This window comes from Camellia sinensis, chromosome 5, assembly GCF_055761805.1.
Source record: "Camellia sinensis isolate YWXY chromosome 5, ASM5576180v1, whole genome shotgun sequence".
In the NCBI taxonomy this organism is placed as follows: Eukaryota; Viridiplantae; Streptophyta; class Magnoliopsida; order Ericales; family Theaceae; genus Camellia; species Camellia sinensis.
The window spans coordinates 144,296,697-144,321,122 of NC_138965.1; the positions used below are offsets into that span (position 1 = coordinate 144,296,697).

General features: G+C 34.5%; 1 protein-coding gene and 1 pseudogene across 2 annotated transcripts; both read left to right on the forward strand.

Moving 5' to 3' along the window:
- Window positions 1–159: 159 nt before the first annotated feature.
- Window positions 160–573, forward strand: LOC114309767 (uncharacterized). Its single transcript, XM_028255575.1, has 2 exons — window positions 160–315; window positions 397–573. Exons 1-2 carry the CDS (start codon window positions 160–162, stop codon window positions 571–573), a joined length of 333 nt encoding a protein of 110 aa, XP_028111376.1.
- A 7,157-nt stretch (window positions 574–7,730) lies between these two features.
- LOC114264336 (perakine reductase-like) lies at window positions 7,731–23,997 on the forward strand (annotated as a pseudogene). Its single transcript, XR_014330264.1, has 7 exons — window positions 7,731–8,163; window positions 14,656–14,860; window positions 21,334–21,506; window positions 22,095–22,191; window positions 22,709–22,862; window positions 23,394–23,575; window positions 23,653–23,997. The product of XR_014330264.1 is annotated as a perakine reductase-like (transcript).
- The last annotated feature ends 429 nt before the right edge of the window (window positions 23,998–24,426 follow it).

Genomic DNA, 24,426 nt, shown 5'->3' on the forward strand with positions numbered 1-24,426 from the left:
TGGGCTCAGGTTAGGCGTGATCTGTTGGGTAAGCTGCACACACACAAAGATGAATACATTACACTTTATGGGTTCTATGAAAGGTTTGAAGAATTGGCAAGCATATTGTCATACTTTGAAGACAGTCCTAGATACTTACATTGGATGACTATGCCAGACATGGGGCATCTTGTTGCATCATGCTACAATCTTGTATTATACCACTTGTCATTACAGCAATGTCTCACATTTTTACCTCTTAGAACAGTGCCAGTAGCTCAACTTGATAGACGTGAGATTGCCATTGGGTTTGTCATTGGAAATCATTTCATCCAAGTATATAACAGAAACTTATAAATTTGTGCATGTAGAATAAGTTATGAGGTATGACCACTAACTTAATTGTATTTGGTGCAGGTTTTGTTGCAGCCAAGCCATCCAGTTCCTCCTATAGCCACTAATTGGCGAAAATACCGTCACTCTTGCGCTGTCAACTGGGATGATGCATATGTGTGTCGCATTCAACATTTCAAGGACATTATTCATGATAATGTAGCTACTCGAGAGACACTTGATGTTGTTGATGTCGCATGACACATGTATGCATTTGACAATGTTAGAATTATGGAAGAAATTAATGGATGTGTTTTTGATGTTGATGTGTTCTGTGACATGGATTGAATGTTATCGACCATTGTTACCATTTCATTGTAATAAAGGTTTGAAGAATTATTACCATTCCATTGTAATAAGAAAATATCATTTACAAAATCAACGACCATTGATACCATTCCATTCTAATAATAAAATGTCATTTTCAATGGTATCAACCATTGTTGCCATTCCATTCTAATAAGAAAATATTAACCACTGTTACCATTACAACAATATCATCTTACAAAAAACACCACAAAAAATTCATCAACTAACAAATAACATGTCATGAATCAGCTATATGCCTACGCCTAGGCCTATAACTGTATGTCAATGTCGGAGATGGAAAGCGACCTCCAGTATAACTAGGTCCAGCTTCGTCAATGTGCTGACCTTGAATGACCTTGAAGGACATGTGTCATACTCTCGATAGCCTGGTAAAGTCGATGAGAATGTCGAATTCCCTCCTTATAACCAGCGTCAATAATAGGATGTGAAATCTGCAGTGCATGTGTAATACGCTGCATTTGAAAAGAATATCACATTTTAGGGAACATATCAGAAAATAAAAAGTAAGTTACAAATGCATAAAAGAGGATATTATATTACATCGGCATGTTGGCTGAAATCCTGATGGTCATGGACACGCGGTTCATCAGTGTGCTCAACATATAGGTGCGTGATATTCTTATACCAATCCATGTAACCCGGTACACATTCCTAAGGGTGACGAACTGGTGTGCTCTTCCATTGCTCAGATGACACGTGGCTATCCCAAGCCTCCCAGATCCTATCAAAGTATCTATACATGACCGTATATCGTGCAGATATGTTGCCTCGAACACCACGACTGGGAGCTAGAGGTGCATCTGGGATGGTTTGAACCCTGCCAAACTACCTCAAAACTCTATCTGGATGATAGGGTTCGACAACGTCTAAGCACTTTAAGCATCCATGGTAGAACGTAACCGGGTTACATGGATGCCGGTCTCTGCAGCTGTGGTATGGATCTCAAATAACCTGTAAATGTAAAGTGTTTTTTAATTAAAGTATATAAAGGGTAAGATAAATGGAAAGTGTTAAAATTATCTCAGGACGAGTAAACTTACATCAGTAGCTACCAAACTGTCAAGCTCGGCTCGAAAAGATTTCAAATGATCAATGAAGGAACCCGTCTCTCTCTTAGATGCCCAATGGTACACGTGTGGCATGTCTTCATTGTAGCCCATGTTCTGGTGAGGTCGGAATGCTCGGAAGTGCTCATAAATCCACGCCTCTAAAAGATTCATATAACCACCCATCTGCTTAACCCCGGACCTGCTAGCATACCCCAACTGTCTGTATAAAAATGCTAATGCAGCAGCACTCCAGGCGTAAGTATGAATGGATCCCAAATCCATCAATAAGCCAAGGTAAACAACAGGAACCCTGCCGCCACTCTTGTCACTGAAGAGTGTACATCCCAACAGAAACAAGAAATAAGCTCTAGCAGTGCACTGTATAGCCTCCTCGGGGTCTAAATCTGTGACACCAGCAAACTGACTTCGCAACCACTTAAGCCTGACTGAATTGCCACCAGCAGTAGAAACCTCTTCATGTGCTGCGCGTTCATTAATCCCCAAGCCATAAACCAGTAGTGTAACTCCATGATGATCTGTCACATTTGGTACGCTGACTGATTTGCTTACAATAGGAAGGCCAAGAATAGTGCCAAATCATCCAGGGTCAAGGTCATCTCACCAACTGTCATGTGAAACGTGTTCGTCTCAGGTTGCCATCTCTCAACAAAACTAGAGATTAGAAGCTTGTTGACGAATCGATAAGTGCATCAAGCTAACTGTGACAGCAATCTGGCTTTGAATCTGGTGTTGTTGTCTACTGACCACCATGGCCATGTAAGGATCTTCGAAAAGTGATTATGACACTTTAGGGGCCCTTGTTCCTATAACACAAATAATATCTCATTAGAAACTACCATACAATACACACAGTAAAAAAAAAAAAAAAACTTCATATACAAATGAATTTCACTTTTACTCAGGAATGTTTACCTCCCCGTGCCAAACAGCTGCGGCGACATGACTATTGAAACTCCGCAGAATTGATGGATCAGTCGGTCCACTTGGAAAAGCATGAGTAAGGTCCTCTTCCTGGACAGGAAGAGAATTAGGTAAAGAGGCATCCTCCACAGCAATGTCAGGCATATCATAACCTTGAACTCGTCTTTGGCTTCGGCTCCGACTTTGACTGGCACTGGGGATATCATATTCTACCGAAACTGGATCACGACCTCGACCACGACCTTGACCTCGTCCTCGCCCACGCCCTCGTCCCCGTTCATGGTCTAAATCCAATTCACGACCTCGTCTATTTGAAGCAGTAGGTGGGACACGTTGTTGACATTCAGAATCCATATTATCTGCAAAAAATAATATGTTTAATGACTATGCAATTGAAACAAGGGAGCTTCTATTTGTATACACTCATTCCCCTCTTTACACATCTTTTTCAATAAATAATTGGTTCAGAAGTAGAATTCCAAAAATAAATAATTGGTTCAGAAGTAGCATTTCGAAAATAAATAACTTGTTCAGAAGTAGAGTTTAAGATTTTTATTTTTTATTTTTTTGACATTCAACTTCCGAATGTGTTTATTTAATGTCTATAATAGTAATTTCACTTGAAAATAAAATTATAATAAAAATAATTTTTATTAAGTGTGTGTAAAGACCACAAAAAATGGGGATGTGGAAATAGAAGCTCCCTTCAAACAAGAATATACAAAAGAAGGGGGGGAAAGAAAAAAAAAAAAAAACCTGTACCTGTTCGGAAGTTCACAACCGAAACTACATATTCTGTTTGGAAGTTGAAAACCGAAACACAAACTTAATTTCGGAAGTTGAGTGTTGTCCAAATTCAAAATTTTCGGAAGTTGACTATCGAAACAATGAAAATTTTTCGAAAATCTACTGTTGAAATTAATGATTATTTTCGGATTTCTATGTCCGAACAAATTGCTATCTTTCGGAAAACCAGTTCCGAACGACTTGTTCGTTTTGAAAATGGTTTAATACAAAACTCTACATTACAAATGAAAAAATAATCATTAATTTCAACAGAACATGGGGTATGCTAGCCGTTGGGAGCTATTTGGCAAATGAAAAAATTAAAGATTGGTGAAAAAAGTTACCCCAACTGTGTGAAGCAAGGAGCTATTTGCACTGTTGGGAGAGCAATGTGAGAGATGCAGCTCAGCTTCAATGGGTGTATTTGCACCGTTGGGAGAGCAATGTGAGAGATGCAGCTTCAATGGGTGTGCACCGTCGGGAGAGTTGGGTTTGAGGGTCTGGGGGTGTGTGTGTGTGTGTGTATGTGAGGGTAGATGTGGAATCAAATGTGTGTGCAGTGAGTAAAAGAATTAAGAATTAATTTTTTTGGCGTGTGTAGTGAGAAGGATGTGCAAAGAGGGGATTTGGTGTGTGTAAATAGAAGCTCCCGTTTGAAATGATGTTTGAGGTTGAAATGACAAATTTGCCCTTAACCTTATTTTTTTCAAAATTGATCTACAGGGGCAAAATGGTCATTTAACTGCTTGTGGGGATGACAGTGGTAGCCTCATCCTACACTGTGTTGGTGACAGTGTAGGTTGACAGCCACTGTTTTTTTTTATTTAATTTTTAAAATCAATGGGTTAATGTGGCTAAAAGGCTTTTTTTATATTTGAGGTTAAAATAGCCTGTAGCCACGGTTCCCAAACATCGCCAATATAAAATTGTGAGTTCAGCAGAGAACTACGTAGCAATATTATCAAAACTACATAATGAAGGAATATCTTTTCAACCTGATAATGGATTTGAACTACTTCCAATAACTTCTGCAAGTGTTAAAAATTTTAACCATTCAATGTGTTAAAAAAATTTCATGTTCGGGCATGTATTTCCAAACTTGGAAAAAATGAAAACTTCTGCAAGAGTTAACAATTTTGACCGTTTAATGTGTTAAGAAATTTTCATGTTCGGACCTACATTTCTGAACATTACTTATTTGTTCGGGAATGCCTTCCTGAACAAATAAGTAAAGTTCGGGCCTATATTCCCGAACTTGAAAAAATGAAAGCTTTTGCAAGCGTTAACAATTTTGATTGTTCAATGTGTTTAGAAATTTTCATGTTCGAACCTGCATTCCCGAACATTACGTATTGGTTTGGAAATGTCTTCTCGAACAAATAAACAATGTTCGGCCCTGTGTTCTCGAATTTCGGTTATATGTTTGGGAGTTTAGTTTCGAAAAAATGACGAACATATTTTATTATTTTTGCCATACAAGGCCAATCTCCTCTGAGTTAAAAACAACATCAAAGCTATGAATCTCCTTTAAATTTTTATTTTTGTACTCTTCTTATCTTACAGAGTTGTGGTTACCAGAAAAACTTTCACTTATTGTCATTATCGGAGAAGTGTAGGTAGTCAAATGGTTGCCACTGTTACTGCTGGAATATTGCCGTCAAAGGGTTTTCAAAATTTTGAGGGTGGGTACGTTTTGAAGATGGGATTTGGGAAAGATGGATGGGTGGTGATGGAGGTGGGTGCTCTCATAAAGCCTAATTCATGATGTAGTGGGTGTGTAAGTTTAATTGTGAGATGTGATGTCCCAAAATTAAGGGGTACTTATGTGTAGGTCCTAATAAGTGTATTTATTGTCTAATAGGTTCTATGAGAAAAATTTTTCATAAAAAAGTCACTAATTATAAGTTTTAGCGACAATTTATAAAAATCATGACAAAATTAATTATCAATTTTTAGCGACAAATATAAAAAATTGTTATAAAAAAATTATTTTTAATGACAATTTTACCAAGACTTATTTTTAATAGGACTTGATATGAATTAAGTCCAACTATTAGGACCTATTGATAGTTTAGCCTAAAATTTAATGATGTCTTTTATAGTAATTTTATTTGAGATGTTTATTGTAATAAAAAAAAGTTAAAAATTGAGAGGTCCAAAATAATTTATAGGGTGCTAATAGTAGCACTCAATATAAATTTAATCTGTTAATGATATATACTGAAAGAATTAGTGGTGTGTAAATAGAATCACCCTTTCAAAAAATGTGCAAAACTCAAAAACTTCAACGACGTAATAGAACCATCACCAAAAAACAAATGTGCAACAAACAACAATCAAAACAATTAGCGACGGTTTATTGTCCAGCCAAATAATCATATAATTTTTTTATATGATACTATTAAATTAAATTAATATATATGAGTATACATAGGTTAAACTTGAAGGAATTCCACCACATCTACAAACCTTTTCTCGCATGTTCAGCTGGTTGGTTCGACTGTGGGATCAATCTAATTTGATAGAGATAGGCATATAATTTTGTAACTTTTTATTGATTTCTATATATATTTATATATATTTATTCATCTCTTGGAAAAAAAACATTTAGCCACTTATTTTATATGAGGGTATAAATGTGTATTAGTATCTTATACATTGTTTGATTCACAAATAAGGGATGAGGTAGGATTAAATGGAGTTTGGGGTTGTTGCTGCGCCGGTACACAATAGCAACTGTTGCACATTTTATTGGGCTTATTTTAGGACTCAATTCGATAATCAGAACCGTTCACATTTTAAAAAATATCGAATAGAATATACCTGTAAAAAATTACGTCGATCGAATATAGTTGACCCTTTCATCAAATCACATCCTCGGTAGGATTTTGAAAATGACTTAATACAAATAATCCCAATCAAATTAGAATCAAGTAGAAGTGTTATTCTTAATCCAAGGAGATGAGATTAGATACCAAAGAAAGACAAGTCCCTACGCATTGTCATAACAACATTGCGATAACATAAGCTCTAAAAAAGCTGTCTTGGAATTGATTTGATAATTATTTTTTAGTAATTTCTCTTTTTATTTTTAATGAACTTTTTTTTTTTAAAAAAAATTTCAAATAACTCTTCCACTTAAAATTATAATTTTTTAAAAAATGTTCAAAAAGTTAAATACAAAAAAAAGCAAAATAATTAGTTTTTAGTAAAAAAAATTCAATAGATATTTGGGGAAAATATATTGCAACTAGTAATTGAAAAGAAATCATTTTTGGACACAAATCAATTTTTTTTTACAACAAATGTCAGAAAATTAGGCTCTATTTGGTTTAATTTTTCAAAAGCTGTTTTTAAATAAGTTTTCATTTGCATTTAGGAATTTTTTTTCTTCATATTTTAATTAATTTTTATATTTTTAGATGCATCTAATCTAGATGCATATAAAAAGTATGTGTGTTTTTATAATTGGATTTTTATAAAAAAAGTTGACCAAAAACAAACGAAAATCAGAAGGAAAAAAACTATGCATGTTTTTGTTTGAATTTTCATTTGTATTTAGTAAATGTTTTTTCTTCTACATTTTAGTCAATTTTATTTTTATGTTTTTTTAGATACATCTAATCTTGATGTATCTAAAATGTAAAAAAATAAAATAAAAATAGAATATAAAAAAAGTTCATTAAAAAGAAACAAAAGCTTGTTTAAAAATGGTTTTTAAAAAATAGAAATCCCTAAATATATATATATATATATATATGTATAATATTTTGTCTAAACATCAAGGGCGATAAATGTAATTTATCTTAAAAAAAAAGTAAATTACAAATAAATTATTGAGATTTACTTAAAATATAAATTATTCCGTATAGTTTTAAAAATTACAAATACTCCATTATAAAAAAAATTATTTAACAAAATTAATAGAAATTTTTTTTTAACTACTCTCCTACATAACAATAAAATTATTTAAATTATTAATTGAAATATATTTCAGACATTATTAAAATTATTAATTAATTTAATAATTTTTTAATAAAATGAGTCATTCACTATGTTATAAGAAATTAAAAAAAGATGAGATATAATTTCTAAAACTGTAAGCGGCGGTATGTATGCATAGGTTGTGTTTGTAAGTTATCCACACGCGCGTGCGTACACACACACACACACACAAAATGAATAACGTAATGCGTGACGTCAGCATCAACTTGCCCAGTATATATATTGGTATTCAATTTTTTTTTCCATATATTGGTAATGCTATATGGCCCAATCTATATAACAAGGAAGCTAAAAATTTGATTTTGGATGGAACTTTTATCCCTTTGTCCAAATTTTGACCATTAGATTGATTTTAATCCAAGAGCTAAAAACATCTCACTCACCCTCTCTCAACACACACCCTCTCTCTCTCTCTCACGTACTCCTCTCCTCTCATCCTGTTTTCAAATTTTGAACACCCACACTCTCTCTCTCTCTCTCTCTCTCTCTCTACCTCCATCAGAGCCCATTCCCGTGCTTCCCTGTCGGAGCCCAACCCTAACCGTGCTCCTCCTCCCTCCCTCTCTGCCGGAATAAAATAGATCAACAGGGGAACAAGGGTTGAAAGGGAGTCATCTCTGCTAGAACCGGACCAAAGTCTGTCCCCGGCCAGAGCGTCACCATCCCCGGACTGAAGTCTGTATGTATTTGTGTGTATAATATATATAATTTGCATTTTGGATGTATATATATGTAGATGCAAAGCAAAGCAAGCTAGGGGATTGAAACCCAGAGAATGAAAGAGGCTTCAAGTAGAGGGATGGGAAGTTTCTGAGGGTGGTTGCCCCTCTCTGTAATCTGTATAATACAGAAAAAAGAAGCCCATGATTTCATCTTCTTCAATCTCCAAAAATCAACAACCCTCTGGATGGAGAAATTATTGGTTGGTTTTGGATTTGGATTTGGATTTGGATTTGTATTTGGGTGTGTGTGTTTTTCTGATCTCTGATCAATGCATCTATATCTATCTATCGATCTATCTGTCTTTGTGTGCGTGCGTGTGTGAGCGTTGGGTTGGTTTAAAATCGATCCTTCTGCTGAGCATAAGCAACATACAACAACAACATTAATCAAAGCTTCTTCCCAAATGAACCCTTAATAGAGGTTGTGATGATAAATTTTCTCTTCTGGGTTTTCAAATCAGACGTTGAGATTATCGGATCCGTTTCATGGCGGGGCAACCCAGAAGGTCAGTGAGCAAGAGAGGGAAAGACAGAGGTCAGATCTGGTTTTCTCTCTCTATCTCTCACCAGGCAACTGTTGATTGCAGCCATGGCAGATTGAAACACAGTTCTCAGCCTGATATCAAAGCAGATCTGAGCCTCAATCCTTTTCTTTACACCCACATGCATCGTGCATAGATCCCTATTTATATTCATTTTGATCATATTTATATTTATGTTTCTGGGTTTGTTCTGTTTTTGATTCATTTTCATTCGTTAGATATGTGAAGAATCTCTAATGTGTGACTATTTTAGGCTAAAAGTCTACATTGTGATTTTTGGGAATTTCAATTTTAATATTTTTATTTTTTGAAAAGAAAATTTTGGTATATTTTTAATCTAGACATTTTTGGGGATTAATCTAGACAGTTTTTTTTAGATTAATCTATACAGTTTTTTGTTGTGGTAGGGAAGATTTGTTTTGGGTTACCTATTTTTCCATTCTTTTTTTTTTTTAAATTTCTTTTTTACCATCTCTAATCTAGATAGCTCTGTTCTTTTCTTTTTTTTTTTTTTTAATTTCTGTTCTGGGTTAGACAGTTTTTAAACCCTTAATTTGTTGTCATTTTTTGTTCATCTTATTTTTTGTTCATCTTTTTCATCTTATAGAATGACCCAATAAATTTTCTTTATATAGGCACACAACTACAACTCATTTCCTGAACAAGTGTTCAGGAAATAAACTAATCATGTTTTTTTGTTTTGTTTTGTTTTGTTTTTTTTTGGTGTGAGTTTACTAGACTCAAATCAATTATGATCATTACACGCGTTTGATAGAATGACCCAATAAGTCATATTAAAGTTTGATAGAATGACCCAATAAGTATTGCAAATGTTTATTGGTAGAATGACCCAATAAGTCATATTAAATTTATATACACTTCCAAAGCTTTTTAACAATATGCATCCAAAGTTTTAATCAAAATAGGACTGGTAAGTAGTGAAAAAATTGGGAGTGGAAGGAACTTTGGAGCAGTGGCCAATAATGTAGCTCCTGATAAAAAATAGTACTGCTAGAACTTTTTATTTTAATTTTTTATGGTTTGCTTCAACCATCGAGTCCCTTTCTTCCATAAGTTTGGTCACTTTTTTCTATAAGTTTCGCATTCTTTTATTGGTTTTCTTTATCTTTTTTGTCCAAAGTGTATTGCGGAAGTCTCAGTAGTTTTTTTTTCCTCCTAAAATACATTTTTCTCTATTTATCTGTTCTCCTAAAATACCTTTTTCAAACCTTAGAATCATATCTTTCAATTTATTTTTGTTGTGAGTTGGGTGTTGCCTTTCTTGAATTGATCATGACGTGTTTGAAGCTTTTATTTTAGTACTTTTAAACAATAAAGAATCATATCCTTCAATTTATTTATTTGTTGTGAGTGGGTATTCGATGATCGCATAGTTTTTTTTTCCTCCTAAAATACCTTTTTCTCTATTTATTTGTTCTCCTAAAATACTTTTTTCTCTATTTATTTGTTCTCCTAAAATACCTTTTTCAAACCATAGAATCATATCCTTCAATTTATTTTTGTTGTGAGTTGGGTGTTGCCTTTCTTGAATTGATCGTGACGTGTTTGAAGCTTTTTGGTGTTATGGTCCTTTTTTATTTTCTTTTTTGTGTTTTTGTATTTTCTTTTGTATTTTGGTGCATTGCTGCCAATAAAATCTCACAGAACCATGCAAAGGGACTCAAGATTCTGGGTTCAAAACACCACTTGAAGTTTTTCTTAATGCTTCTTGAGGACTTTTCTATAAATTAGTTTAAGCAATATGAGAACTTTCTTTAAGGTAATCCAATGTCAACACCCATTAACTTAGTTTAGAGTGCACATTATACATAGAGGCAAATTTAGATAAACAAGATAATAAGATTGACATATTTTTATAAGGATATTCAGGTGTTAAACCACCGAAGTAATAAGAACTCAATTGGTAGAAGATTAATAAATTACTTGAGTAGTGTTATTATATGAATTAGTTTAACAAGTGTACAATAGCTTTGATTTTTTCTTAATTGCATAATAGTATTTCTTCCATAATGTTCACCAATATTACAAGTCAAAATAGTGAAATGTAGAGTAAAAACACATATAAAACAAATATTATATAAAAAAACATATAATGCAAAAATCAACAGTGGTGGCGACAAAGTGAAACTGTGCTTTCCTTTCACTTTTTCCAGCAGGTTTCAATATTGTGTTTGTTACTTTAAAATCAATTTTATTACAAAATGTATATATATATATACATTTTATTAATGAAGGCACAATCCAAATCAATTGTGCTTCCCTTTTGTTACAAATGTATATATATATATATATATGTAATTATACAATCAATTTTATTGATGAAGGCACAATCTTGAATTTATTTTTGTTGACTTTGGTCTTAAACTAACTCCCATGGTCCATATTGAAACACCTTCAGCCTTTTTCACATAGTCCATGTTTAGGAATCTATTATGTTTTTCCTGTGTATAATACAAATATTACAAATAGCCAAATAATTTTGAGAAATAAATAAATTGAACCAACTTTATCAACTATGACAGTTGATAGTGATCACCTACGAATCCTCCTTTTCCTTCTTTAACTCCAACGACACAAACAAAGTCAAAGAAAACAATCTCAAAAGAAAGAAAATAAAATTGGTAGTGGTTGACAATTATCCTTTTACCTTTTTTTCTTTGTTGTTTTATGATTGATTTTCAGATAAATTATATTTGATGAAATGGTTGAGAGTGACACTGTAATATGTTCTTTTATTTTATTTTGAGGAAAGATCAGTTATTGTTTGTATATTTAACAATGCATATAAGGTGTTTGAAAAAATGCATGTGAGAGATAAAAATTGGTAGTGGTGGCTGTTGGATTTTAATTGGTTCTGGAAGGTGCATGTCAATTAATTTTTTCTTTATTGTTTAAAAGTACTAAAATAAACTTTGAAGGATAAAATTTTTATTTTCATTTATACTTTGATGACATTATTAATTTTTTTACATTTATCTAATATTGATTAACATAAGATTGTAAGTGTACTGTAATTAAGCTTTTAGCAAAATTTGTTATAATTTTTTATATCAATCGTCCTTTTTTTTTTTTATTCTTGTATAATTCTTAACAAGGAAGCTATGAATTTGATTTCGGATGGGACTTTTGTCCCTTTGTCCAAATTTTGACCATTAGATTGATTTTAATCCAAGGGCTAAAAACATCTCACTCACCCTCTCTCAACACACACCCTCTCTCTCTCTCTCTCTCTCTCTCTCTCTCTCACGTACTCCTCTCCTCTCTTCCTGTTTTCAAATTTTGAACACCCACACTCTCTCTCTCTCTCTCTACCTCCATCAGAGCCCATTCCCGTGCTTCCCTGTCGGAGCCCAACCCTCACCGTGCTCCTCCTCCCTCCCTCTCTGCCGGAATAAAATAGATCAACAGGGGAACAAGGGTTGGAAGGTTTTAACACTAAGTTAGAGACTTGGAGAGAAGCACTTGAATTTAAAGGTTTTAGGATAAGCAGAACTAAGATAGACTGCATGGAGTGTAATTTTAGTAACAGTAACAATAGAAGTAGAGAAAAAGTAAAGATTGAGAACTAAGAACTACCTAAGAGTGAACATTTTCATTATTTAGGATCGATTATCACAATGGCTGGGGAGATTGGAGCGGATGTGATCTATAGAATTAAGGCGTGATGGTTTAAGTGGAGGAGTGCATTTGGGGTATTGTGCGATAAATGAATACCCACTAGACTAAGAGGAAAGTTCTATAGAACAGCTATTAGACCCGCGATATTGTATGGGATGGAATGTTGGGCAATCAAGAAACGACATGTAGATAAGATGAGTGTTGATGAGATGCGGATGCTAAGGTGGATGTATGGCAAGACTAGGAAAGACGGAATTAGGAATGAGCACATTCGAGAATGGGTAGGAGTGGCACCGATAAAAGATAAGTTGAGAGAGAATAGATTGAGATGATTTGATCATATACAACAGAGACTAACAGAGGCAGCAGTGAAGAGATGCGATGAAGTGACGGTAGATGGAAGTGTTAGAGGACAGGTTAAACCTAGATTGACGTGGGTAGCGAAGTAAATTGAGATATGAATCTCCGTAATTTGACTAACAAAATGGCCTTTGATAGAGTCGAGTAGAGAAGAAAGATTTATGTAGCCGACTTCATTTGATGGGACTTAAGACTTGGCTTGGTTTGGTTTACTTTCTCTATCTTTTTTTATTATGTTTTTTTACTATTTTTTATGTTGCACAAAGCGTTTTTTGGATCATATCCAACAACCTATGAAGCAAGGATATTGATACGGGATATAGATTCAATACGATACGGATATGGCGATACAATAAAATCTAATAAAATAGGATACAGGAATGGCAAGGATATGTTGAATTTTTCTTTTTCTTTTTCTTTTTTTCTTTTCTATTTTTGGTATTATATTATACATAAGCTCAAAGAATAAACCATTATTTAGATATTAAGGGGTTGTTTGGGATAAACTAAATAAGTGCACTTTTTGACTTTTTATGAAATATGGGTTGAGTATGGGTTGGGTTTGAAGTGATGTGGTAGAGAGGTGATGTGACTTAAATAAGATGATGTGACTTAAATAGGATAATGACTTTTTGACTTTTTAACTTTTTAACTTTTTTAGGTTTTGCCAAACCAAGTCTAATTATTAAAGTAAGAGACAATTTACTTTTTTGTTTTAGCCGATACACTAATTTGATGATATTTGAAAAGGTAAGAGTACTACTTTAATCTCACTATTTTCTTCTTGGGTAAGAAATTAGAAAATATTGAAAAATTATTCATGTATCTATTTTTTGACAATTATACTCTAATAATATGCAAAATTATTACAATTTCAGTTTCATAGTAGTTTGGATGTGTGACCTAGATTATCCAGAAAGTATTCAATACTTCTCAAAATTGGCATCAAATATTAGATACGTTTTAGGAAGTATTGGATACGTAACCGCGAGTATCTGAGGAGTTTTGGTATCCAATATGGGTACAATATAGATACAATTTCCTTTTAGAAGTATTTGTGCTATGAGTCCAAGAAAGGAAAGGGAAAAAAGTTCGTTTTGAAAGGTTTTGGAGCTATACTTCTTTGATGATTAATGTTGTTGTCATTTTTCTTGCATCATTGAATGGGATGCATTTTCAACTGATCTGAAATATAACACTTGATTATGAATGTTTTGTATTCACACCTTTAGAGTGGAGACTCCACTAACTTTTTGAAAGGTTTTGGTAGTATACTTGATTTGATTGTTGTTGTTTTTCTTGCATCATTGAATAGAATGTGTTATAGATTGATCTGATACATAAGACTTGAACTAATAACACCTACAGAGTGGAGACTACATTTGGGAGATAGTGTTCTCTTTTCATAGTTTGTTTAACAAGAAATGAAATATTCGAGGAGGATATTAATATTTTTTGTTTTGGTGGTTTACTTGGGTATGACTATAACTATAAATGTTGTTGTTCTTATTAATCAGAAAAGGGAAAACAAATAAATATATAGAATATGATACATACAAATACAGTCGGAATTTAATTGGAAAATTTTGTTTCACTTTCATAATCTATTTTTTGAATTTTTTTGAATAAAATAGAAGCTAATTTGACAAAAATAAGCACCAAAAAGGTATTTTCAAATTTTCAAAGAATATTTCTGCCTCTTCAAAAGATAAACCGTGTGAAAATGACGAGTATTTTTCATTTTTTATGCCAAATTAGTTTTTAGTTTATTTGTTTATTTTTTTTCAGAAAATTTATTCTAAAAATCAAACCAAAGAGAGTCTTGTTGGCTGTTTTCCAAAGAAAAAATGAATATGCTTTTTTGACAATTTTGTGTGATATTTCAGTTGTTGATCCTAATATTTTCAGGCATTAAAGGATTTGCCTCGAGAAAAAGTTCCGTTAGCTACAAAATTTGGAATTGTCAAAAATGGAACCTACTCAAGTTGTGGTGAAGGGTACTGTTGAATATGTGCGCTCCTGTTGTGAGGCTAGTTTGAAGTGCCTTGGTGTGGACTACATTGATCTCTACTATGTACACTGGATTTACACATCAGGACCTATAGACGAGACTGTAAGTTTCTTGTTTATATTTGCCATTTACCAATGCACCTCAAGTCTAGTTCCTAGTTTTAAGATGGCTTTTTTTTTTTTTTTTTTCAGTGGTGCCTTTTTGTCTTTTTGTTTTTATTGAACTTTTTTCAACTTTGAGTTGTTTTTTTATGTACTTTTTAAATCCATCTAGGCTAGGGTGGTCATGGGCTTGATGGCCCAACTAGCCCAACCCATTCTATGGCTTGAGATAGATATTTGGCCCATGATTTTAGCTGAGATTTTGAGCTCATTTACTTTTTGGGATGGGCTTGGCATGAGTAATTCTAGCCTTGCCACTCCATTTATAATATATTTAAAGTCCGGTAAAGAACCTCCCAAAAAAACCAACTTTTTGGGCAATTTGTTTTTGAAAAGTACTAAACATGCATTGGTTTTTTCGTCTATAGTGTACTTTTTTCATAACATTTCTTTTTCCTTTTTATTTTTTTGTAAGGATTGTCTCGTTTAGATGAACCTAAAAAGCAAAAATCTTGAATCATTACTGGGCCAAGTTTGGCAACTCTAAAATAATTTATCTTTTTATTTTTTTTTTCTTTTTTCCATCACATCACCTCTCGACTTTTCTACACATATTTTCATAAAAAGACGGAAAGTGTATTTATTTAGGTCATCCCAAACAACAGGGGTTGTTTGGGGTGTCCTAAATAAGTGCACTTTTTGTCTTTTTGGACTAAAAAGTTAAGGAAAAAAATATGGATGTTTGGGTTAACTTTTTGACTTTTTATGGAAAAATGTGTATTAAAAAATTATATAAAGAAGTGTGTAGGAGAAGATTGGAGATGAGTGAATGACAGTTGTACAATCTGGCAGCCGAATTCTTGGTAAGAAATTATTGGGTACTTTTCGGGCATTGTAGTGGACTGTTTTGTTCGGCCCGTGGGGGCCATCACGGGTCCTATTTTGATAATTTGAACCGTTGACTGTGTAGAACTCGTCGAGCACTATATGCTTATATAAAATCACGTTGATCAGATATCGATAGCTATCTGATCAGATTTGTTTTTTTTTTCAATCGTTAATTATAACACCATCTATTTTTTCATACAAAACTGATTTGATCATGTAGTTATCGATATCCGATCAATGTGATTTTTTACAGACATATAGTACTCGACGATTTATACACATTGAACGGTTCAGATTATCAAAACGGGACCCGTGATAGGTTCCCACGGGCCGAACAGCAGTGTGTGAAAAATTTCCCCAAACTGTCTACTATTTGGGACAAACGCTGCACAGCCCCTTTGACTTTCATGATGGCTGAGTTGTATGATGTGTGAGAAATTATTTTTTTAATATTTTTTTTTGGTGAATAGTGATAACTTTTTAACTTTTTGGCTTTTTTCAGAGTTGCCAAACTTGGCAGAATTTGATAAAAAGTAAAAAAATCCCCAAAAAACCAATGCCTAAAGGGATGCCATAGTCTTTTTTTCTTTTTGACAAGATAGACAACTGTCTTATTGATTTGCTTTTCTTTTGTTCATTCTTATAAAAAGAATTGTAACTCTTGTGGAACGCGTTGATTGTGAAATTGTTAGGTAAGTCCGTTAGCTTTCTGTTTATGTGTGATCGTTTATAGCATACGTGGGGAGCTATGGGAGATGTGAAGGTTGTGGATCTAGGATCGGATTTCTTTTTGGTAAGGCTTTCCAATAGAGATGATTATGATCATGTCCTTTTTGATGGTCCTTGGGTTATTGCGGGGCATTATTTGTCTATTCGGAAATGGTGTCCAGAATTTCGTCCCTCGGAGGCGTCTCACTAAACAAGTTTTCTTCAAGGGCTATCACTGCACAAGGTTTCAAAAAGTGGTTGCGGTGGTGCGGTTGTAGTTGTGGGGTGTAAAGGTCGTAGCGTAATAGTTGCGGTAACCGAAATCGTGATTTTTTTTTTAATTTTTCACACAATTTGAAAAAAAACTTACCTGATACGCATATATATTTTTTTTCCAAAATCACATTTATTGGGGTTTAAAATAGATTTTGATCAATATTTGTTAGTTTTTAAGTATGATTCAATATATTTCATATTTTTAAATCACTATAAAGGAGCTTTTTAAATTTAATTTCAACAGTTAATATGTCATAAATCCATATTGTACCTCTTATTTTTATTTATTTTTTAAGAATAATTTATTTTAAATGTCTACAATATTATTTTTGACCAATTCCTGAACTAACTAAACAAAAAATATTTACAATTATTAAATGAAATGATTATAAAAATAAAAATTGAGACAAATTATTTTTGAGCTACTAAATATTGCATAATGTGTATAATGTATATTTTGTAAGTTTTTATTTTTTATTTTTTAAAAAAGCTGTTCATAATATTGTAAGTGTGTGTAATGGTGTGCAATGAGCCGTTACGTAATACCGAAACGGCCGTTACACGTATGAATTTCAGTCACATGGCAAAAGCAGGTGTAATGCGTAGTGCCTACAGCTGCAATTGTTGCGTAACGGCTACAACCGTTATGTAACACCACTTTTTGAAACCTTGACTGCAATGGTCTTTACCAGCTTCCTACTTCTCAGTCTATGTCTTCTCCTCAAACCTTGCATTCGTTCTTTCTGAAAGCATTCTCATTTTCTCAAGTAGAGAAAGCCTTTGAGAAGTAGTTCAGAGCAAGAAAGTCGTATGTAGTGAGGTACGGCCACACTGTTTATACCTATAGGACTTGTACGGTTGCGGAGAACTCGATGTGAGATCAGCAACAAAAGATATTCTATGGTTACGGAATAGGTGTTTCACGCGTTAGTCGACTTGCACTTATTATATACATCCATGTTAGGAATGGCATTACCAACAGAATCATTTAAAGAAATAGCACTACCTATTGTAAAGGAAACGTCTTCTGTTTTGGCATTTTCATGATATAACCTATAGTAAACTTACCATATTCAAACCAATTCCGCACTGTTGTTGAGTCGTCGAACTTATCCACCAAAGGGATTCGTGGAATTTCTGTGGATTGCGTTGGGGGAAATCTACCAAAGCTAGGTAGATAGATAGACTCCTTTCCCCCTGCTAATGGAGACTAAGAAACTCGAAATGAACGTGATCTCACACGAGAGAGCTTATAACTCTTGTTTCCGCTAATAAAATTGGGGATTCCTTACCCATTACACAGGTTCAACAATTTCGTTTGATTCCAGACAAGAAAGGGTAGGAACGCTTCAAATAGACTATAGTGGACATACGGATATACTTCCCAATCAATTGCGCAAGAGGAGAGTGGACGAAGTGCTATGGTGCATATTCCAATTCTGGGTCACTCTGCCATTCCTACTTCACGGGATGGTGAGCCTATCCAGGGTTAGCTTGGTGAAAAAAGTGGCAGTGTGCCCTAATCTAATCAATAAGGGTCTAAGCGAGGACAAAGGCAGTCTAGAGATTAAGTTAGGCTTGTGCTGCGACATCCACAAAGGGGTCAAGGCATGCACCTCTAAGAGCACTCAATATGAAAGATAGATAGAAAGTGCTTGATTAGGGATTGAACTCGCCCTGGGCCCCCCTACATGTACGGTTAGCTCTCTGTAAAAGAAGGTGATTTTTTGGATAATCCCTAAGGTGCCTTTCTTCTATAGGCATCCCAAAGTCGGGGGCCTTTTTGTTTTTGTTAGGATGGACCTAGGATTGCCTTTCCTGTACTGGAAGTTGAGCAAAGGGGCCCATCCCTTCTATGGGATTGGCTAGGGATTAACTTATCATTTGAATATCCTATGGTTCTTTATATCTATTTTTTCCGATCAATCTGAAATAATCAAAAGAGAACTCTGACTCTTATGGTTCTAATTCTTAGATTGCTACCCTGCCTACCTATTATTGAGGGAGTCTGTAGTCCCCCCCACGGGCATATCTAATTCAGAAAAGACATGAGATGGGAAAGCGTAAGGTGGAAAAAGCAGAGTAGACCAGACGCTTTCTGCCATGATATGCCGAGGTCGGTGAGCTAGTGACGTAACACAAGACCGGTGCGGACTACTGTGGGAGGAAGAGTTCTAGTTCAAGCTGCCTGAGCTAATTGCTTTTCACTTGAATTCAACTTCACTGCTCTTAGAGTGAGAAAAAGGAGTCGACATCAAAACTCTATCTATGTATTATAGGTTTTTTCTTTAACCTTGACACAAGTTGAATGAGAGAGAAAGTGATGAAAGCAAGCCACCCTTTTGGGGTATAAATCGAGGGATGCTTAACGTCACTTCGCCAATTGGCGTTACCTGCACTTTCGTCTCTCTGAGTGTGGTCAGCACTGGGTGTTTCTGAGCAGCAAGGCTTACACCCATTCGCATTAGTTCATCCAAAGTTCCCAGATCTATAATTCATGTAATTAATAATTTGACTTCATAACTTGGGTGGTAACTCGTTTACTTCTAGTTTTTAATGCAAAAAGTTGAGGATTATGATAAAGAATTGCTATCAGCTATATTCATTCAATTGTATCTGGTAGGTATGTAGGAAAAAGAGTTATCTCTTAGCTACTGTCCGTCTCTCTGAGTTTCTACTACTAAGTAGCACTTCTGCTATTCAATCATAGAATCGATTCCGATCAAGATGAAAAAACCTTGCAAGGTAACGAAGTTCAAATTTCTCTTACGCAATTAGTAAGACACGAGGGAACAACCTTAGAGTGATTCAGTCGATACAGAGGCTTGACTACTTCGATGGAAAGTTCTGAAAGAACAGATTAGATGTGATTACCAATCGGCTTACTACTGGTTGGCTTGACTTTGAGGTGAGGTACTTATACTTCTTTTACATTTTTTGCTGGGTTTCCATTTCTTCCTCCTTCTTTGAATTATAGAGATTGTATACGCCTGTATAAAAAAAAAAAGGTCGGGATAGATTCAGTGAAGCATTAGTATGCTCACGAACAGGCATAGCAATAAGCTCTGTCTTTGGTCCTTCCACGCTGCTATCAACGAGTTATGAATTGCGAAATCAGCATCGATTGGAGCTACTGAATAAACTGCTAAATCGATTGCTTCTACTGAATCACCTGCAATGGATTGTGAATCCACCATGTGCGGGTTCAATTCCCATCGTTTTCCCATAACTAATTCGCTACAATCGGGGGTACCCAGGTTTTGATTTCCCTACTTCATAATAGATAGGCAGATGCGAAGCAAAGGAAGAGGAAAAGGGCAGGCATAAGCAGGAGATGCCACCATTGATTGCCTATATTAGATAGGAGATAGGATAGCGGACCCTTTCTCTTTCAAAAATAAATAACAAGAATCTTGGTCGAAAAATGGGACGCTACTCCGATAGCTTCCTACTCATAGCTAGGAGAGGAATGAAAACTACAAGGTAATGAGCTCAGAGGAAAGAGGCACGGGTTTGAGTCTTCTATTGTTGAAAGAATGAAAGAATAGGGAGCTAACCTTTGAGAAGAATCAAAAATAAAAATGGAAAGTGTTCAATTGGAACATGAAAACGTGACTAAATGGGTCCTATCGGGACGGAGTGGAAGAAAGGAGGAGATTCTTGAACGAGGAAAAGGATCCAATGACTTAAAAAGAATTGAACAAGGAGCCGTATGAGGTGAAAATCTCATGTACAGTTCTGTAGAATGGCAGTAAGGTTGACTTAGGCTGGTGGGAAAGGTGGTAGAGAATATAATTCAAGACAGCCCTGGTGCTTTGAAATATAAATCAAATATCAAGTCATCAAGGGAAATGGAAAGAGAGGGATTCGAACCCTCGATACAAATAACTCATACAATGGATTAGCAATCTGTCGCTTTAGTCCACTCAGCCACCTCTCCCAATAAAAAAAAAAAAGATAATTACTATGTTACATTACACGTAAAGTAAGGATTAAAAAAAGTCCTTTCTCTCTATTTATGTTTATTATATAGGTATGGTACAATTTTTTATCAGCAATTCCATTTAGATAAAAGAAGGGCTAGAAAGATCCAATATAAATATAAAGAAAAATCAAAATAAAGAATTCTTTTCTTTGATTTTGTTCGAAAAGGCCTTTTTTTATCCCATGGCCATGCTAGGTCAGTATCTAGCCGGGCCTTTTTTTGTTCCAACGAATGATAGTATCTGATTGAAAAAAAATACTTGCTATTAAAGCAACAAGAAAGTGTCTTTTCTTATTATTCCTTTCTTCCTTTTTTATTTGCTTTTTTTTTAACTACTCTACTGGAATAAAAAAAAATAAACTATGAATTCTTACACAACACATTTTTTTGTTATGATTTCGGTGTTTTTATCGAGCTGTGTCTATCAAATTTCCTCCAGTAAAAGAAAAGGGAAAACTTATTTTTTAGCTATTTAAATGAATCCTCCAGTATGGCATGGGTTACTTCAGCGCCGTATTAGTTGCCACTCATTTCTAATTAGTTGGAATCTTTTCCTTAATCTAAGTGACATTGGAAATATTTATTGATTGGTGCTGAATTTTCTTTTTGAATAGCAGATAGGAGAACTTAAGAAATTGGTGGAAGAGCGTAAAATAAAATACATTGGTTTATCAGAAGCAAGCCCAAACACAATAAGGAGGGCACATGCTGTTCATCCTATCACTGCTCTACAAGTGGAGTATTCCCTTTGGACTCGAGACATTGAGGAAGAAATAATCCCGCTTTGCAGGTGCTTCATATTGCTTCCAAAATTCTGCAAGAATCTTCATCTTGAGGTTTTTTTTTTTTTCTCAAGTACAAAAGAGGTTCATCAAGAGCACATCAATAAGAAAGGCCAAGAATCTTCGTCTTGAGTTTACTTACATTTTATTCAAAAATTTGGAGGCTCCTGTTCAAATGTTGCTCTTTGTTAAAATAAAAAATTCATCCACAAAAAGATGTTTGAAAGGGCGGCTTTACTTAATAGTAAGGCTTTCCGTTAGCACTCTTGGCGGCCCAAGTTCGAGTTACGGAAACCATCTCTCCAGAAGTAGGGGTAAGGCTGTGGACATCTTGCCCTCCTAAGACCTCGCTTTAGCCTCATGTACTGGGTTGCCATTTTTTATTCACAAAAATATGTTTATGAGGAGAAGACACCCTACTGTCGTTTGATCTTCAATTTCCTATAATAATTTATTTTATTTTTTTATATTGATTTCTTCTTTATTGGAATTTGCATCTTAAACTTCTAGCCATTTACTGTTTTCAGTTACACTTCCAATTTGTTTTGATATTTCCTTTCAGCATATTTTTTTCTAAACCATGTTTTGGTTATCAGGGAACTTAGAATTGCGATAGTTCCATATTCCCCTACTGCTCATGGGTTTTTTGCTGGCAAGGCAGTTGTGGAGAGTGTCCCCACAGATAGCTTCTTGGTGATGAACTGGATCTATATCTTTTATTTTACTTCAATTTAATTAATGTTAGATAAAAATCATCTCTGTGAACTAATGCTCGTGTTTTGGCCGAAAATTTATTTTAGAAAATGTGTTCCACATTATCTGGCGTTTGGTACAATGGAAAATCAAAGGCAACTGAAAACGTTTTATGTGGCCAATAGAGAACAAGTTTACTTAGGCGGAAAACATTTTCCACTTTTGAAAGGTGGAAAACGTTTTCCAAAATAAGGTCTTACCAACGCTGTCACACTAGCATCACCAACACCCTACCACAACCACCAACAGCATCACTAATACAATAAACAACTAGTACATTAGTTTCAAGGTCTCAAACAAAGATAGGAAAACATCTTCTACAAAAAAAATTATTGGAAAATGTTATCCATAGGAAAATAATCTTTGCTGAAACAGAGTGTTAATTCATTCAGACATTTCCTCTTTTGGTTAGTCAAACAACTAGATGAATGGATGACTGACTTTTTCTTTCTATCAGCTAGCACTTCCTAGGTTTACAGGGCAGAATTTAGATCACAACAAGATCTTTTATCTTCGAATAGAAGAGTTGTCTAAGAAGCATAGCTGCACCCCTGTTCAACTCGCTCTTGCATGGGTTCTTCATCAAGGGGATGATACGGTGCCTATTCCCAGTGAGTGACTAATCAAAATTTTGATTTTTGGTAGTGAATAATACGTGAAAAGTTATGGAAAAAGTGCCGGAAGGTGAAATGAATCCTTGAACAAACCTCGAAAACTTTTAATTCCCTGGTAACTAGTTCGATAAGTAGGAGGTTGTGGTCTTTCTTACAATCCAACCTAAACCCCTTGCCGAAGTATATTTTTTGGCTTTTGAATTAAATTAAATGTAACTTCTATTGAATGATTAGTTTTTATTAGTTTTTTTGAAAATTCTTTAGTTTTTTAATCATATTTGGATGTTTACTGAATGCTTTAGTAATATTTTGTTATTGTTTCAAGTGGATGTTTATGCAATCAAATCAGCTGTTGATCAATTTAAGAGAGAGATCCTTGTTGATTTTTGGTGTTTATTTTCACCAAACTAGTGTTCAGTATTTTTTAAAAAACAAGTTTTGAAAACAAACCAAAACTTCCAAATGTGCTCCTTAATGTTGTGTTTCGAATGGTCAAGTTGTATTTAACCTCGCATTGTACATTTGCAGGAACAACTAAGATTAAAAACCTTGATGAGAATATTGGTGCCTTGAGAGTGAAGCTCACAGAAGATGCTTTAAGAGATATTTGATGCAGTGCCCATCCTCGAGATTGCGGGGCCTAGAATATATAAAAGTTTTACTTGTGTCTCGTATATTTTTGCGGACACACCACTGCCAAAAAATTCCAAGTGAGTGGCTTTATATTTTTTTTGTGATGGAATTAATGTTAATAGTGTTTTTGTCAATTTTGTATTTCCGCTGGTAGCTTGTTGTGGCTTTGGTGTGTTGTCTTAACAACATTGTGGCCACTGCAGCTGAAACCTGCGCATGTTTGGATGTGTTCCGATGGTGTCAAGTTTGGGATATTCGAGTTCTTTCACAGATTGCTTATGGTTGGTCGAACTGCTTCGTGGTACATCATTATGCGATTGGGCCTCACAACCGCTAATTTTGGAGATTTGATCTTTACTTAATGGTTTTGATTATGTAAATATATGTAAGGTAAGTCGGCAGGTAGCATAGCAGGCTCATGTTTTTGCTAAAACTGTCCTTCGTGGCAGTTAACAAGTAATATTTGGTTATGTCTATTATGAAAGTTGGTTTGGCTTAAGATTGTGATGTTAGTGTATCTTTTGGCTAAGCATTTTCATAATATAAGCTGAATGAGATATGAATACCAAGTTTAATGCCCAAAATGTAGCCCCATAATTAAGAAAAATAGGGAAAACTCTTTCAAATTTTTTTTGTCGCATGATATGATACTAGTAGGTTAATATAGTTAGATTATTATAGTAGGTTTTACGCCATTGTATTGACTTGAATTGTAGATCTCACTTCACTGGCAATTAAGTACTCTGATCATCAGTTATAGTTCAATTTCATCAAAACTTTGGCGGTAGTGGAAGAGAGGGCTTTTGTTTGTGTCAGTGGTGATGACCGTGGCGATGTTATTGGTAGTGGTGGTGGTGGATTTTGGGCCAATATTTCCTTAGTCTACAAAAATGTCAAGTTTTAACCGTTCAACTAGTGACTCTCCTTG